General features: G+C 43.2%; 1 protein-coding gene across 1 annotated transcript in view; it reads left to right on the forward strand.

Moving 5' to 3' along the window:
• The window catches only part of LOC117670891 (ATP-binding cassette sub-family C member 12-like), a 66,197-nt gene that overhangs the window by 22,814 nt on the left and 26,008 nt on the right, over positions 1-17,375 (forward strand). The window contains exons 14-37 of the mRNA XM_087877293.1: positions 1,886-2,089; positions 7,924-8,058; positions 10,758-10,863; positions 10,947-11,006; positions 11,310-11,555; positions 11,772-11,831; positions 12,047-12,106; positions 12,313-12,372; positions 12,589-12,648; positions 12,855-12,914; positions 13,121-13,180; positions 13,398-13,457; positions 13,941-14,000; positions 14,207-14,266; positions 14,484-14,543; positions 14,750-14,809; positions 15,027-15,086; positions 15,568-15,627; positions 15,834-15,893; positions 16,100-16,159; positions 16,366-16,425; positions 16,632-16,691; positions 16,898-16,957; positions 17,174-17,233. Of these exons, the coding sequence (XP_087733419.1) occupies positions 1,886-2,089; positions 7,924-8,058; positions 10,758-10,863; positions 10,947-11,006; positions 11,310-11,555; positions 11,772-11,831; positions 12,047-12,106; positions 12,313-12,372; positions 12,589-12,648; positions 12,855-12,914; positions 13,121-13,180; positions 13,398-13,457; positions 13,941-14,000; positions 14,207-14,266; positions 14,484-14,543; positions 14,750-14,809; positions 15,027-15,086; positions 15,568-15,627; positions 15,834-15,893; positions 16,100-16,159; positions 16,366-16,425; positions 16,632-16,691; positions 16,898-16,957; positions 17,174-17,233 (1,891 nt within the window). The remainder of the gene's footprint in view (positions 1-1,885; positions 2,090-7,923; positions 8,059-10,757; positions 10,864-10,946; positions 11,007-11,309; positions 11,556-11,771; positions 11,832-12,046; positions 12,107-12,312; positions 12,373-12,588; positions 12,649-12,854; positions 12,915-13,120; positions 13,181-13,397; positions 13,458-13,940; positions 14,001-14,206; positions 14,267-14,483; positions 14,544-14,749; positions 14,810-15,026; positions 15,087-15,567; positions 15,628-15,833; positions 15,894-16,099; positions 16,160-16,365; positions 16,426-16,631; positions 16,692-16,897; positions 16,958-17,173; positions 17,234-17,375) is intronic.

The following is a 17,375-nucleotide window of genomic DNA, read 5'->3' on the forward strand; positions in this document are numbered from 1 at the left end:
AAAAAAAAATCTATTCTAACAAGATTTGGCATTTTGTCCCTCCAAGCTAGCTTGTCAGTTTACATTTTCGTTCTCGGCATTCTGGCTTGCAACATGATCAAACTTGAGACTCATAGTGAAGTAGTTTTGCCCTGGCTATGCTGCTGAACATCTGCGGATGTTCTGAAAATGGCATTATGGCCTCGCTGGAATTCTTATAGCTGCTGTTGATTTCCGAGTTTCTGACATACTGATAGATTCCCAGGAGAAAAATCTTGAACATATCTTTTAGGAATTCCCTGTAAACACACAGACCATCTAATTTGGTTCCCTGCTGTAAATAAAATACATGGTGAGGGGCCAGGATTACGGTTAGTTATGGGGCAGGGAGGAACCACACAAAAACAGGAGGTCCTACATAATCCACAGTCCCAACCCTGGAACTAATAGTACCTCACCATAACATGTTCCCAAAAGGAAAGAGATAGATTCTTCAACCTTTAAACCGCTAAGTCAAATTAGCCACTCTGCAGTTCTTCTTAGAAAAAGTAAAAAAAAAAAAAAAAAGAGAGAGAGAGAGAGAGAGAGAGAGATTCAGACAAACTGGCGAAAAATCAGGAAAATGTCATAATTGGTCAGCACTTTGAGGTCAACCAAGTCAGAAAATAGATGCCATCAGGACTGCTGTAAGCTACAGTTGAGGAGTAACATAAAAGAACTTGACCAAGATTTTCTTCTCCATGTTACACCAAAGAGAATCAAGATGGGACATTCTTGAGTTTCTTTTTCACTCTCTCCTCTCTTGAAGGGCTAAGATAGTGTCTTATTCAACCACATTCCTCCATGTAATTCAAGCAGGAGTCAACTGCAAATCTTTAGAGGAAACGATAGGAAGGACAGATCGCGTGGTTGAAGCCCCATCATCAACAAGACAATCATAGTTGTGTGAAAGATCTATGGTTGGGAATGCCATCTTAACTTTTTCGTTTTCTCTCTCCTCTTCATGCATGGATGTCCCTGTTCCCTTCATAATTTATCGGTACTTGGGGCCTAACCTTCTTCCTTTTGCATGCTAAGATTGATCTCACTTTCTGCAGAATACAGTAGTTGGCCAAAATATTTTTCAGAAAATGAGGCTGACTCTACGGTACTCTTAAGATGAACACCTGGCAGTCCTATCTGCTCTAACTAAAAAGGACATTATGGGCCATGGAATAGCAATAGCACTTAGACTTATATACCACTTCACAATGCTTACAGCCCTCTCTAAGCGGTTTACAGAGTTAGCCTATCGCCCCCAACAATCCGGGTCCTCATTTTACTGACCTTGGAAGGATGGAAGGCTGAGTCAACCTTGAGCTGGTCAGAATCAAACTGCTGGCTATGGGCAGAGCCTGCAATACTGCATTCTAACCATTGTACCAGGAAGGAAGGAAGGAAGGAAGGAAGGAAGGAAGGAAGGAAGGAAGGAAGGAAGGAAGGAAGGAAGGAAGGAAGGAAGGGTAATAAAACTTAGACTTATATACCACTTCACAGTGCTTTACAGCCCTCTCTAAGCAGTTTACAGAGTCAGCCTCTTGCCCCCAAACAATCTTCATTTTACCCACCTCGGAAGGATGGAATGTTGAGTTGACTTTGAGCCAATGAGACTCAAACTGCTGAACTGCAGGCAGCTGGCAGTCAGCAGAAGTAACCTGCAGTACTGCACTCTCACCACTGCACCACCTTGGTTCGTATGAATAAAGAATCAGTCCTCTGAATGTTTGTCATAAAGGCCGGAAAATTTCATAACCTGACAAATGTCACATACATTGCAATAAGGATAGAAAGCTTTTTTTAAAAAAAATGCGTATATGAATATTATATATTTGGGTTTGATTGATGTATCCCTTCTGTTTTTTTAAAGATAGGAGAAGGGGGCGTGACCCTTTCTGGAGGTCAGAAGCAGAGAATTAGTTTAGCTCGTGCTGTGTATGCAAACCGAGATATTTATTTATTGGACGATCCTTTGTCTGCTGTGGATGCTCAAGTTGGAAAGTCTATTTTCAAAGAATGCATTAAGAAAGCTCTTCAAGAGAAAACCATCCTTCTGGTGTCTCATCAGCTGCAGGTAAATGAATTGCTGAAAGAAACAGGAAAGAACTTCATAGGGAATGGCTATGAGGAACGGCGTCCTAAATCAGAAACTCACCCACGATGGAGTTGGGGTGAAAGAAATCCAATATTGGTGTTGTTCTTAGTTGCAAAGTCATGTCCGACCCATCGCAACCCCATGGACAACGTTCCTCCAGGCCTTTCTGTCCTTTACCATCCTCTGGAGTCCATTTAATCTCACGCCGACTGCTTCAGTGACTCCATTCCAGCCACCTCGTTCTCTGTCGTCCCCTTCTTCTTTTGCCCTCCATCGTTCCCAGCATTAGGCTCTTCTCCAGGGAGTCCTTCCTTCTCATTAGGTGGCCAAAGTATTTGAGTTTCATCTTCAGGATCTGGCCTTCTAAAGAGCAGTCAGGGTTGATCTCCTCTAGGACTGACCGGTTGGATCGCCTTGCAGTCCAAGGGACTGGCAGGAGTCTTCTCCAGCACCAGAGTTCAAAGGCCTCAATATAGGTAGATACAATTGATTCCAAAATTTCAGTTGCTGAGCAAGACCTTTGTTAAGTAAGTTTTGCCCAGGGGTGAAATGTAAAATTTGTTACTACCGGTTCTGTGGGCATGGCTTGGTGTGTGTGTGTGTGTGTGTGTGTGTGTGTTAATGTGACTGGGTGGGCGTGGCCAACTTTTTTTTTTTTAACTTTTCAAAGCATTTTTTCTAATGCTTTGAAAAGCCTCTGCCGATCAGGCAACTCAACTGGGATCGTCAGAGACTTTTCAAAGCATTTTTTTTACCACCTCTTCGGCCAAGAGGTTGCAGAAAAAAATGCTTTGAAAAGCCTCTGCTGATCCCAGCTGAGCTGCGTGATCATCAGAGGCTTTTTTTTTTACTTTTAAAAGCATTTTTTCATCAGAAGAGGTTGTAGAAAAAATGCTTTTAAAAGTTAAAAAAAAAAGCCTCTGATGATCGTGCGGCTCAGCTGGGCATGTTGGGGGTGGGGGGGGCACAGGGATTTTTGCTACCGGTCCATTTTTGTACCCGCCGCCATCGCTACCAGATCGGGCGATCCGGTCCAAACTGGGAGCATTCCACCCCTGGATGGAAGGCTGAGTCAACCTTGAACCTGGTGAGATTCGATCTGCCAAATTGCAGGCAGCCAGCAGTCAGCAGAAGTAGCCTGCAGTACTGTGCTCTAGCCACTGCGCCACCATGGCTCATAATTTATAAGATGCTTTTCGTTTTTTAAAAATAATTTTAATATTTTAGCACAATGATGGCTAACCTTTTCTGGACTGAGTGCCCAAAGCACATCCAAACCCCCAAAATGCAATGCCCCTCTGCACATGTGCCCCACCCCCTGTATGCGCTCGGTGCCCCGCATGTACCCTGGGTGCCCCCCTGCACGTCCCCCAGCCCTGCGCATGTGTGGCAGAGACCCAGCTGGCTGGCAGGAGGCGCACACCCATGCGTGGCAGAGCTGAACTGTGGTAATGGCTTGCATGCCGTCAGAGAGGGCACTGCGTGCCACCTCTGGCACATGTGCCGTAGGTTCACGATCACGGCTTTAGCATGTTCAACCAATATTCATCCTTGAACTGTTTTCCAGTAACCCTCCTCCATTTTGTTTAAATTCCTGCAAACCATTAGAACCTCTTCAGAGCTGCTAATATTTTCCTCTGGTGTGTGAACATTCCCTTCCTAATAACCTACATTTGGAGAGTAAGTGTGCTATTAGTTTAGAAGCAAACAAGCATTCTGGGTTTTATGCCCCCGGAGAGAGACAATTGCACAGTGAGTCTAACATAACAGAAAATGAATTAGAGCATTTGGCAAAGCTCTTAACAACACCGAGCAGTGAGGTTGGTGGCATGGTTTGGTTTTCGGGCAGCAATTATTGGTTGGAGAATTGAGGTCAGTAACCATCCATCCTTTCCACGGCAGGCACAATGTTTGCGAGTCTTTTGAGTCTTTGCCACTCTGGTTTTATTTTTCATTGTTAAAAGACCTTCTCAACAAACATCCCTGCGGTTTTATTTGGTTATATTTTCCCTCCTCCTCCTCCCTTCTTGGAAAATAAAATATCTTTTTCCATACCAGCAGAGGGCACAGAAGTCCTTGATCCCTTTAAAACAGAACAGAAACAAAGATACTCGTGCTAAAGAATGGGGAGAATTTCTATAGTCTGACCTAAAACACAGCCCGTGCCCTATAAAAGTATTTTCTAAAATTTGCACTCTTTTTCTGTTGAACAGAAGTGAACCCCTGCCTCTCTCTTTGTCTATATGTACTTTAACTGTCTATCTGTTTCCCATTGTCTGTCTGTCTGTCTGTCTGTCTGTCTGTCTGTCTGTCTCTCTCTCTCTCTCTCTCTCTCTCTCTCTGTCTCTGTCTCTCTCTCTCTCTCTCTCTCTCTCTCTCTCTCTCACACACACACACACACACACACACACAGAGGGAGGGAGGGAAAGAGAGAGACATAGACACATATACACAATGGGAATCTCTCCCCCCCTCTCTCACACACACAAAGGGAGGGAGGGAGGGAGAGAGAGAGAGAGAGAGAGACATTGACACATACACACAATGGGAATCTCCCCCCCTCTCTCTCTCAGAGAAAGAATGGGGGGGGAGGGAGGGAGAGAGAGAGTGAAGTATGTATAAATCTGCCAAAATCCATTTTATTGGTTCATTGCAATTTGTGATCCAATTCAATTCCAGCTTGAATCCAGTTTGATTTTAAAAAATCGTTTCAATTTACCTGGAATGTCTAAGCCAGTGTTGGCAAACCTTTTCGGCATCTGAGTGGCGAAATGGAGCACTCGCGCGGGGGAGTGCCAGAAACCAAAAGAACAGCAGCTCAGCACGCATGTCCGTGCCAGGAAGCCGAGCTTCCAGTTTCTGGCAGGCGCATGTGTGCCAGTCACCTGGTCTTCCGGTTTCTGGTGTGCATGCATGCATGAAGACCAGCTGGTCGATGCACCATGTGCACGCCGGAAACTGGAAGCTCAGTTTCCCAGCTCAGGCCTGCGCACCAGGGAACTGCACTTCCGGGTTTCCGGTGCTACCGCGTGCACGACCAGCTGGCCGGCATGCATGTGTGCTCCAGAACCCAGAAGAGCAATGGGCAACAGCTGGTGTGCCAAGAGGGATGGCTCTGTGTGCCACTTGCGACACGCGTGCCATAGGTTCGCCATCCCTGGTGTAAGCGAACCACTTTCATTCAAACTTCAAAAAAAAAAAAAAAGATTAAAATAAAGGCTTTTGGGGCACACATAGAAGTTCTTCAAAATTGATCCAGAACTATCCAGTGGCATCAGTTTGACTAGACGGCTGCAACTGACTTGCTGATTCAGTTCAGAAATCTCATCTGATCCAGAGATTCATTTCTACGGCCTTCAAATCAAGTCTCCAAATTGAACATTTTTGTGCGGCATATTACAACATACACTAGATCGGGGGTCAGCAACCCGTAGCTCTGGAGCCGCATGCAGCTCTTTCATCCCTCTGCTGCAGTTCCCTGTCACCGGTCAGCTCCACAAATGATAGGGCTTTCGGTTAGGACTGTTAGAGGAAAAAGGACGCCACGCTAGGAGGAGAATCTATGGTGGGGGAACTGGACTTCCGGTTGGCAAAGAAAAAGGACGCTGCGCTAGGAGGGGACTCTATGGTGGGGAAATCAGACTTCCGGTCAGCTCCAGAATTGAACGGAGGGCTTCTGGTTAGGACCTTTGTGACTCTTTGAGTGTTTAAGGTTGCCGACCCCTGCACTAGATCCATCCACCTATCTCTATTTTTTTTAATTGCTATGTTTTATTTAACTGAATCTCTGTATCTTTCAGAACCAACAATCGCTTGCAATCTCGTCTGCTAATTGCGGCAAGTCCATTCATGCTGTCTATGAGAATAAGCAAAATGGGAGGTTTAAAAAAATGGTGTGCTTAAGATACTATCCAATACCCAATCCACACGTATAAAGGTTTAGATTTTTGGCCTCATTTCAAAATGAGAAAGGAAAAGACTGAGTGTGCAAGACTGATAAAAGTGAAGGAGGGAGTCCGAGGAACAGAAGTTAATCCATGATAAAAGTACAAGACTGATAAAAGTGAGGAAAGGAGTCCGAGGGACAGGAGTTAATCCATCCATGTCCTTGGACGGCATCTAGAAGCAGCAATAATTTGAGAGGGAAGGTGAGCTGCTGACACCTCTTCCTTTGCATCGTCATTCAAAGGTTTTTCTTAATTTTAGCATTCTTCAAATGTTGCTGTCTTATCTCTGACTTAGCAAAGGTGGCCAGAGGAAGACTTCTGCTTTTCCTTCCTTAAGCTTCATGCTCAGACTGCATAATTTGCCTATAAGAACTTCCGAAACTCTTATCCACCAAACAAGAACATACAGGTAATCCTCAACTTACAATAATGTGTTTAGGTTGTAAAATGGGACTTTTGTGGTTTGCCAGCAGCCTGCGGAGCTGGCAGCGGAGTCAGACAGCGATGAGGCTGAGGAAGAACAGGGGCCAGTCCTGGAGGCTGGGAAAGGCCCAGATGAAGGCTCTGCGTCGGAGGCAGAGATGGGGCCAGGGCCATCGGGGAGTGATGTGCGGACTCCGAGGCTCCAGAGGCTGACAGTAGAGAGGCAGAGGAACAGGAGGAGCCTGTTCCTAGTGCACGTATGAGAAGAGCTGCCAGAAGGCAGGAGCAGATAAAGCAAAGAAGATGACTCAGGAGTAGGGCCAAGAGATGATTGGCCCCTCCCATAAGGCTTAAAAGACCAGCAATGGAGTTTGGGCTCTTTGTCAGAAAACAACATTGATAGTATTGCTGGACTTATCTCTTGTCGGCGTCTTCTGCTTTTGAACTTTTGCCAAGAGAAGCCTTTGGCAGTTTGCCTAATTATACCAAGGTTGGTGATAAGACTGAAGAATTTGTGCTATGAAGAGTTTGTTTTAAATTTAGTTTGGACTACGCTGAGAATGAGTTAATTCTCAGATGTTTTAATAAAGTCTGTTTGTTTTGGAACTGTTTGCATCGATTACTACCTACCTGGGCCTGGGTCACAACAGGGACAAAACTCACCTAACAACTGTCTTGCTTAGCAATAGAAGCTCAATTGTGATCATAAATCAAGGATTACCTGTATTTAGACCCAAGAAAGAGGGAGGCGTGAGAAAGACACTCAGGATAACCCCATGTTGATATTGTTTGGTACATGGGTCCAATTCTCTCCTACAACAATAAACACCATTTAAAAATATGATTACAGGTAGTCCTTGACTTACTGCCGTTCATTTAGTGACCGTTCGAAGTTAAAACGGCCATGTCTCTTCCTTGATCTTGTGTCCCTTGAAGACTAACGACAATCCTGAAAGTCTACAGGTAGTCCTTGACTTACAACAGTTCATTAAGTGACCTTCAAAGTTGCAACAACACTGAAAAAGGGACTTATTCACACTTTTTCACACTTACGACCATTGCAGCATCCCCGTGGTCACGTGATCAAAATTCAAATGCTTGGCAACTGACTCGTATTTATGATGGTTGCAGTGCCCCCGGGGTCGCGTGATCCCCTTTTGCGACTTTCTGACGAGCAAAGTCGATGGGGGAAGCCGGAATCGTTTCACAACAGGGTTACTAACTTAACAAGTGCAGTGATTCACTTCATGACTGTGGGAAGAAAGGATGTAAAATGGGGGCAAAACTCACTTAACCAATGTCTCGTTTAGCAAAACAAAAGCTTGGGGCTCAACTGTGATCATAAATCGAGGATTACCACTATAAACGTGGGGCCCTGAAATACAAACCCTACAACCTTCTCATTAGTTTACTGATTCTTTTCTCTCTCCTTAATACCCACAGTATCTGCAGTTTTGTGATCAAATCATCTTGCTGGAAGATGGGGAGATGTTGGAAAGTGGTACCCATGCACAGCTGTTGAAAGCCAAGGGCCGTTACGCTCAACTCTTTTATAACCAGCGCGCAGAAGATGTCATTGTGGGTTTTAGTTCTCCGGACTTATTTTGTGCTGCTGCCTATTAGCATCCTCAAAGTTAGTTCTCGGGTACTGGGTGAAAGCTTCTAGAAGAGCTGTCTTCTGACACAGCATAGGATGTGAAGCCTTTTGATGCCTTTTACCAGAAATCATTGTGTAGGATAGAGACATTCAAGAGATTGGACAGATATTTGTCTGAAACGTTATAGGGTTTCCTGCCTAAGCAGACAGTTAGACTAGAAGACCTCCAAGGTCCCTTCCAACTCTGTTATTCTCTTCTCTTCTCTTCTCTTCTCTTCTCTTCTCTTCTCTTCTCTTCTCTTCTCTTCTCTTCTCTTCTCTTCTCTTCTCCTCTCCTCTCCTCTCCTCTCCCCGCCCCTCCCCTCCCCTCCCCTCCCCTCCCCTCCCCTCCATTCTAATTCTAATTCTAATTCTAATTCTACTCTGCTCTGCTCTGCTCTGCTCTGCTCTGCTCTTGCTTTAAAACCTTATTGCTTTAAAACCTCCAAGGTCTCTTCCAACTCTGTTATTCTATTCTATTCTATTCTATTCTATTCTATTCTATTCTATTCTATTCTATTCTATTCTATTCTATTCTATTCTATTCTATTCTATTCTACTCTACTCTACTCTACTCTACTCTACTCTACTCTACTATTCTTGCTTTAAAATCTCCAAAGTCCCTTCCAACTCTGTTATTCTGTTATATTTCAATGCCTAATCCACACTTACCAAGCACGAGCGCAAAGAACAATGTGGCTTATGCACTAACACTAGCACTCTTGCAGATTTCCACTGCAATTTTCACCTCGCAAACTTTTCGAAGCATTGCACGGATGAAGAGAAAATGTACAACAGCAGCAGTGTCTGTGCAGAAAGCAAAGGGGAGGTGACTCAGGCAATCAGTACCACGTGAAATACCGTGATACTTTTCTGCGTGCATTGTTATATTCCAGGCATGTGCCAAAAGGACCAGAGTTTGTGGCTCAACCCCCACCAAGAGCCAGGCAACGCCTTCTGGTGCCTGCGAAGATGACAAAGGAAAGAGAGGGTTAGGCGGAGAGGCACAGCTTTAGAGATAATCATATGCAAAAAAGTGCTTATTACAATAATGTAGGTAATAGCAGATCCAGTTACTGTCGAATCTCCACTTTCATAAGACCTAGCTAATTTGGATAATAGCAGTGTGTGAAAGGAAGTGAAGTCTAACAATATCTGGATGGCTATACATTGTGCAGGTCTAATGGATGATACTTATGGCCCAATGATCAAGATAGTTTAGGAGTAGCCCCTGAATCAGAAAGGCAGTGGAAACAATGGCTGGAGAACATTACAGATAGTCCTCGACTTATAACAGTTCATTTAGTGACAGTTCAAAGTTACATCATCGCTGAAAAAAGTGACTTATGACCGGTTTTCACACTTAGAACCATTGCAGCCTCCCTATGAGCACGCAATCAAAATTCAGATGCTTGTGTTCTGATCCAGTTCCCAAACATGACAAACCCTCTGAAGCTAACTCAAAGATTCCTTTATTAGGAGCGGCAAAAAGTTTCTCTCTCACTGCAAGCTAACAAGTCCGACTGGCTGGAAGATGAATAGTTCTCTGCCGCATCTATTCGTCTCCATCCCCTATCTTTTATCCCCAGAGCTCACGTGGGGCTTCAAAGCAGCGGTGGCTTTTCTGTCACAAGGACCGGCCCATACATTTCCACTGCTCTCCTCTCCTTTGCCTTCTGTGCATCCCTGCGTCAGGCACTGGACCCAGCTGTTCCTTCTCTTCCTCATCAGCCACCTCCAACCTGGGGGCTGTTGACTCTCCATCTGAGGGCTGATGAATGGGCTAGGCTCCACCTCTGTCTCTATCTCTGATAGCTCCATTCCCTCTTGCCCCTTGGAGCTCTCTGATTGCCTTGATGCTGATACTGACTCCTATGCCTCCTCCTCCTCATCTGATATGGCTAAGGAGGGGCCGCTTGGCAACTGGTTCATATTTATGACGGTTGCACTGTCCTGGGGGTCACAAGATCCCCTTTTGCGACCTTCCGAGAAACAAAGTCAATGGGGAAGCCAGATTCACATCACAACTGCGTTACTAACTTAATAACCACAGTGATTCACTTAACAGCTGTGGCAAGAAAGGCCGTAAAATGGGACAAAACTCACTTAACAAATGTCTCACTTAGCAATAGAAATCTTGAACTCAATTATGGTCATAGGTTGAGGACTGCAAGTCGAGGAATATCTGTATCGTGTTGTGCTTGTAGGCTTCCAGGAGACGTCTGCTTAGATGTTGTAGGTAACAAGCTGTTGGACTAAACTGACTTGGGGTTGAACACACCAGGGTATTTATATATTCTTAACAGATGAGGAAAAACTGTCAGGACTTAGAACAATCAATAGTTTTTAGAAACAATAGCTAAAATAACTTCCTTGGGTCACTGACACTGTTCCTTCCAGTATCAGATGCTGGAGAAAAACAAGAATAAATAAGTGTTATCCTCAAGACAAGTTTATGGGGTGTCCTATGGGTTAGACCAGGCATGGGGAATAATGGCCCTGCTGTCTCAGGAATTCTAGGAGTTGAAGTCCACAAGTCATAAAGGAGGCCATTGTTCCTTACCTCTGGGTTAGAAGGATGTTGTATATGATCTAGCTGGGCTTCTATATTCTCAAATAAAAAATTCTTTGTTTACTTTAGATTGAAGACAACCAATTCCTTTCGTCATCATCAGACGAATCAATGAAAAAGAAAGACATCCAGGATCACGATTCAGACATCTCTCCGACAGAAATGAAAGTTCCTGGTAAAATTGTTTCCTTTCCTTCTTTATATTTTTAACGATCACAAGTATTAGTTTGACTCTCCCCTCACTTTTCATCTCCCAAGGTTTTGAAGAGTCTGATGATACAGAGACTAAGAAAGATCTTGAAGAAGGAACAAGCAGAAGTAAGTTTGTCTTTGTCTTCCTGCACGATTAAATTCCCAGATCTCAGTGTCAACCCCTGTGGAGTGCAAAAGCACCCAGGCTTGCTTAGAAATCTGCTTCAAGGTTAGACCTTGGTAGTTTTTAGGTGAAATTAATGTTGCCAAGTCAGTGTGAAATAAGAATGCTTTTTTCCCACAAGTATTAGCTTCCCACTCCCTTGTTCGCTCCTGTTTAATTTCCTATGGGAGGGACCAATCACCTCCAAGGTATGGCTTTACTCCTGAGTCGACCCTGCTTTCTGAGTTGTTCTTGTCTTCTTGCAGCTCTGCGCAACGACACACTGGGAATGGGCTCCAGATGTTCCTCTGCCTCGCTGCTGTCTAGCTCCCTCTCTGCCTCAGAGGCAGAGCATTCGTCTGAGCATTCCCCAGTTTCCATGATTGGACCACGTTCCTCCCCAACCACCTCATTATCTGATTCTGCTGCCAGCTCTGCTGGCCGCCAGCAGGCTACAACAGAGCCTGAGGATACAGAGACTAAGAAAGATCTTAAAGAAGGAACAATCAGAAGTAAGTTTCACTTTGTCTTCTTGCGTGATTAAAGCCCCAGATCTCAGTGTCAACCCCTGTGTAGTGCAAAAGCACCCAGGTTTGCTTAGATAATTGCTTCAAGGTTAGGCCTTGGTACTTTTGAGGTGAAATTAATGCTGCCAAGTCAGTGAGAAATAAGAATGCTTCTTTTCGCAAGTATTAGTTTGATTCTCCCTTCACTTTTAATCTCCCAAGGTTTTGATAAACCGGATGATACAGAGAGTAACAAAGACCTTAAAGAAGTAAAAAGCAGAAGTAAGTTTCATTTTGTCTTCCTGCGTGATTAAACCCCCAGATCTCAGTGTCAACTCCTGTGTCATGCAAGACCACCCAGGCTCCCTTAGATAATTGCTTCAAGGTTAGGCCTTGGTACTTTTGAGGTGAAATTAATGCTGCCAAGTCAGTGTGAAGTAAGAATGCCTCTTTTCGCAAGTATTAGCTTGACTCACCCTTCACTATTCATTCCCAAGGTTTTGATAAGCCTGATGATACAGAGCCTAAGAAAGACCTTAAAGAAGGAAAAAGCAGAAGTAAGTTTCACTTTGTCTTCCTGCGTGATTAAACCCCCAGATCTCAGTGTCAACCCCTCTGTAGTGCAGAAGAACCCAGGTTTTCTTAGATAATTGCTTCAAGTTTACTTTTGAGGTGAAATTATTGTTGCCAAGTCAGTGAGAAATAAGAATGCTTCTTTTCGCAAGTATTAGTTTGACTCTCCCTTCACTTTTAATCTCCCAAGGTTTTGATAAACTGGATGATACAGAGAGTAACAAAGACCTTAAAGAAGTAAAAAGCAGAAGTAAGTTTCATTTTGTCTTCCTGCGTGATTAAACCCCCAGATCTCAGTGTCAACTCCTGTGTCATGCAAGACCACCCAGGCTCCCTTAAATAATTGCTTCAAGGTTAGGCCTTGGTACTTTTGAGGTGAAATTAATGCTGCCAAGTCAGTGTGAAGTAAAAATGCCTCTTTTCGCAAGTATTAGCTTGACTCTCCCTTCACTTTCCATCTCCCAAGGTTTTGATAAGCCTGATGATACAGAGACTAAGAAAGACCTTAAAGAAGGAAAAAGCAGAAGTAAGTTTCTCTTTGTCTTCCTGCGTGATTAAACCCCCAGATCTCAGTCTCAATTACTCTGTAGTGCAGAAGAACCCAGGTTTTCTTAGATAATTGCTTCAAGTTTACTTTTGAGGTGAAATTAATGCTGCCAAGTCAGTGTGAAGTAAGAATGCTTCTTTTCACAAGTATTAGTTTGACTCACCCTTCCCTTTTCATCTCCCAAGGTTTTGATAAGCCTGATGATACAGAGCCTAAGAAAGACCTTAAAGAAGGAAAAAGCAGAAGTAAGTTTCACTTTGTCTTCCTGCGTGATTAAACCCCCAGATCTCAGTGTCAACCCCTCTGTAGTGCAGAAGAACCCAGGTTTTCTTAGATAATTGCTTCAAGATTACTTCTGAGCTGAAATTAATGTTGCCAAGTGAGTGAGAAATATGAATGCTTCTTTTCGCAAGTATTAGCTTGACTCTCCCTTCACTTTCCATCTCCCAAGGTTTTGATAAGCCTGATGATACAGAGACTAAGAAAGACCTTAAAGAAGGAAAAAGCAGAAGTAAGTTTCTCTTTGTCTTCCTGCGTGATTAAACCCCCAGATCTCAGTGTCAACCCCTGTGTAGTGCAGAAGCAACCAGGCTCCCTTAGATAATTGCTTCAAGGTTAGGCCTTGGTACTTTTGAGGTGAAATTAATGTTGCCAAGTCAGTGTGAAATAAGAATGCTTTTTTCACACAAGTATTAGCTTGACTCATCCTTCACTTTTCATCTCCCAAGGTTTTGATCAGCCTGATGATACAGAGCCTAAGAAAGACCTTAAGGAAGGAAAAAGCAGAAGTAAGTTTCACTTTCTCCTCCTGCGTGATTAAAACCCCAGATCTCAGTGTCAACCCCTCTGTAGTGCAGAAGAACCCAGGTTTTCTTAGATAATTGCTTCAAGGTTACTTTTGAGGTGAAATTAATGCTGCCAAGTCAGTGTGAAATAAGAATGTGTCTTTTCGCAAGTATTAGCTTGATTCACCCTTCACTTTCCATCTCCCAAGGTTTTGATAAGCCTGATGATACAGAGAGTAAGAAAGACCTTAAAGAAGGAAGAAGCAGAAGTAAGTTTCCCTTTGTCTTCCTGCGTGATTAAACCCGCAGTTCTCAGTGTCAACCCCTGTGTAGTGCAGAAGCACCCAGGCTCCCTTAGATAATTGCTTCAAGGTTAGGCCTTGGTACTTTTGAGGTGAAATTAATGTTGCCAAGTCAGTGTGAAATAAGAATGCTTTTTTCACACAAGTATTAGCTTGACTCACCCTTCACTTTTCATCTCCCAAGGTTTTGATAAGCCTGATGATACAGAGCCTAAGAAAGACCTTAAAGAAGGAAAAAGCAGAAGTAAGTTTCACTTTGTCTTCTTGTGTGATTAAACCCCCAGAAATCAATGTCAACTCCTGTGTCGTGCAAAAGCACCCGGGCTTGCTTAGATAATTGCTTCAAGTTTACTTTTGAGGTGAAATTAATGCTGCCAAGTCAGTGTGAAGTAAGAATGCTTCTTTTCACAAGTATTAGTTTGACTCACCCTTCACTTTCCATCTCCCAAGGTTTTGATAAGCCTGATGATACAGAGACTAAGAAAGACCTTAAAGAAGGAAAAAGCAGAAGTAAGTTTCTCTTTGTCTTCCTGCGTGATTAAACCCCCAGATCTCAGTGTCAACCCCTGTGTAGTGCAGAAGCAACCAGGCTCCCTTAGATAATTGCTTCAAGGTTAGGCCTTGGTACTTTTGAGGTGAAATTAATGTTGCCAAGTCAGTGTGAAATAAGAATGCTTTTTTCACACAAGTATTAGCTTGACTCATCCTTCACTTTTCATCTCCCAAGGTTTTGATCAGCCTGATGATACAGAGCCTAAGAAAGACCTTAAAGAAGGAAAAAGCAGAAGTAAGTTTCACTTTCTCCTCCTGCGTGATTAAAACCCCAGATCTCAGTGTCAACCCCTCTGTAGTGCAGAAGAACCCAGGTTTTCTTAGATAATTGCTTCAAGGTTACTTTTGAGGTGAAATTAATGCTGCCAAGTCAGTGTGAAATAAGAATGTGTCTTTTCGCAAGTATTAGCTTGATTCACCCTTCACTTTCCATCTCCCAAGGTTTTGATAAGCCTGATGATACAGAGAGTAAGAAAGACCTTAAAGAAGGAAGAAGCAGAAGTAAGTTTCCCTTTGTCTTCCTGCGTGATTAAACCCGCAGTTCTCAGTGTCAACCCCTGTGTAGTGCAGAAGCACCCAGGCTCCCTTAGATAATTGCTTCAAGGTTAGGCCTTGGTACTTTTGAGGTGAAATTAATGTTGCCAAGTCAGTGTGAAATAAGAATGCTTTTTTCACACAAGTATTAGCTTGACTCACCCTTCACTTTTCATCTCCCAAGGTTTTGATAAGCCTGATGATACAGAGCCTAAGAAAGACCTTAAAGAAGGAAAAAGCAGAAGTAAGTTTCACTTTGTCTTCTTGTGTGATTAAATCCCCAGAAATCAATGTCAACTCCTGTGTCGTGCAAAAGCACCCGGGCTTGCTTAGATAATTGCTTCAAGGTTAGGCCTTGGTACTTTTGAGGTGAAATTAATGCTGCCAAGTCAGTGTGAAGTAAGAATGCCTCTTTTCGCAAGTATTAGCTTGACTCACCCTTCACTATTCATTCCCAAGGTTTTGGTAAGCCTGATGATACAGAGCCTAAGAAAGACCTTAAAGAACGAAAAAGCAGAAGTAAGTTTCACTTTGTCTTCCTGCGTGATTAAACCCCCAGATCTCAGTGTCAACCCCTCTGTAGTGCAGAAGAACCCAGGTTTTCTTAGATAATTGCTTCAAGATTACTTCTGAGCTGAAATTAATGTTGCCAAGTGAGTGAGAAATATGAATGCTTCTTTTCGCAAGTATTAGCTTGACTCTCCCTTCACTTTCCATCTCCCAAGGTTTTGATAAGCCTGATGATACAGAGACTAAGAAAGACCTTAAAGAAGGAAAAAGCAGAAGTAAGTTTCTCTTTGTCTTCCTGCGTGATTAAACCCCCAGATCTCAGTGTCAACCCCTCTGTAGTGCAGAAGAACCCAGGTTTTCTTAGATAATTGCTTCAAGGTTACTTTTGAGGTGAAATTAATGCTGCCAAGTCAGTGTGAAATAAGAATGCTTCTTTTCGCAAGTATTAGTTTGACTCACCCTTCCCTTTTCATCTCCCAAGGTTTTGATAAGCCTGATGATACAGAGCCTAAGAAAGACCTTAAAGAAGGAAAAAGCAGAAGTAAGTTTCTCTTTGTCTTCCTGCGTGATTAAACCCCCAGATCTCAGTGTCAACCCCTCTGTAGTGCAGAAGAACCCAGGTTTTCTTAGATAATTGCTTCAAGATTACTTCTGAGCTGAAATTAATGTTGCCAAGTGAGTGAGAAATATGAATGCTTCTTTTCGCAAGTATTATCTTGACTCTCCCTTCACTTTCCATCTCCCAAGGTTTTGATAAGCCTGATGATACAGAGACTAAGAAAGACCTTAAAGAAGGAAAAAGCAGAAGTAAGTTTCTCTTTGTCTTCCTGCGTGATTAAACCCCCAGATCTCAGTGTCAACCCCTCTGTAGTGCAGAAAAACCCAGGTTTTCTTAGATAATTGCTTCAAGGTTACTTTTGAGGTGAAATTAATGCTGCCAAGTCAGTGTGAAATAAGAATGCTTCTTTTCGCAAGTATTAGTTTGAATCACCCTTCCCTTTTCATCTCCCAAGGTTTTGATAAGCCTGATGATACAGAGCCTAAGAAAGACCTTAAAGAAGGAAAAAGCAGAAGTAAGTTTCTCTTTGTCTTCCTGCGTGATTAAACCCCCAGATCTCAGTGTCAACCCCTCTGTAGTGCAGAAGAACCCAGGTTTTCTTAGATAATTGCTTCAAGATTACTTCTGAGCTGAAATTAATGTTGCCAAGTGAGTGAGAAATATGAATGCTTCTTTTCGCAAGTATTAGCTTGACTCTCCCTTCACTTTCCATCTCCCAAGGTTTTGATAAGCCTGATGATACAGAGACTAAGAAAGACCTTAAAGAAGGAAAAAGCAGAAGTAAGTTTCTCTTTGTCTTCCTGCGTGATTAAACCCCCAGATCTCAGTGTCAACCCCTCTGTAGTGCAGAAGAACCCAGGTTTTCTTAGATAATTGCTTCAAGGTTACTTTTGAGGTGAAATTAATGCTGCCAAGTCAGTGTGAAATAAGAATGTGTCTTTTCGCAAGTATTAGCTTGATTCACCCTTCACTTTCCATCTCCCAAGGTTTTAATAAGCCTGATGATACAGAGAGTAAGAAAGACCTTAAAGAAGGAAGAAGCAGAAGTAAGTTTCACTTTGTCTTCCTGCGTGATTAAACCCCCAGATCTCAGTCTCAACCCCTCTGTAGTGCAGAAGAACCCAGGCTTGCTTAGAAAATTGCTTCAAGGTTAGGCCTTGGTACTTTTGAGGTGAAATTAATGTTGCCAAGTCAGTGTGAAGTAAGGGTGTTTTTTTTTCACAAGTATTAGCTTGACTCACCCTTCACTTTTCATTCCCAAGGTTTTGATAAGCCTGATGATACAGAGCCTAAGAAAGACCTTAAAGAAGGAAAAAGCAGAAGTAAGCTTCACTTTGTCCTCCTGTGTGATTAAACCCCCAGATGTCAGTGTCAACCGCTGTGTAGTGCAGAAGAACCCAGGTTTTCTTAGATAATTGCTTCAAGGTTACTTTTGAGGGGAAATTAATGTTGCCAAGTCAGTGA

The sequence above is a fragment of the Pantherophis guttatus genome, chromosome 11, assembly GCF_059756535.1.
Source record: "Pantherophis guttatus breed Tessera chromosome 11, ASM5975653v1, whole genome shotgun sequence".
NCBI lineage: Eukaryota > Metazoa > Chordata > Lepidosauria > Squamata > Colubridae > Pantherophis > Pantherophis guttatus.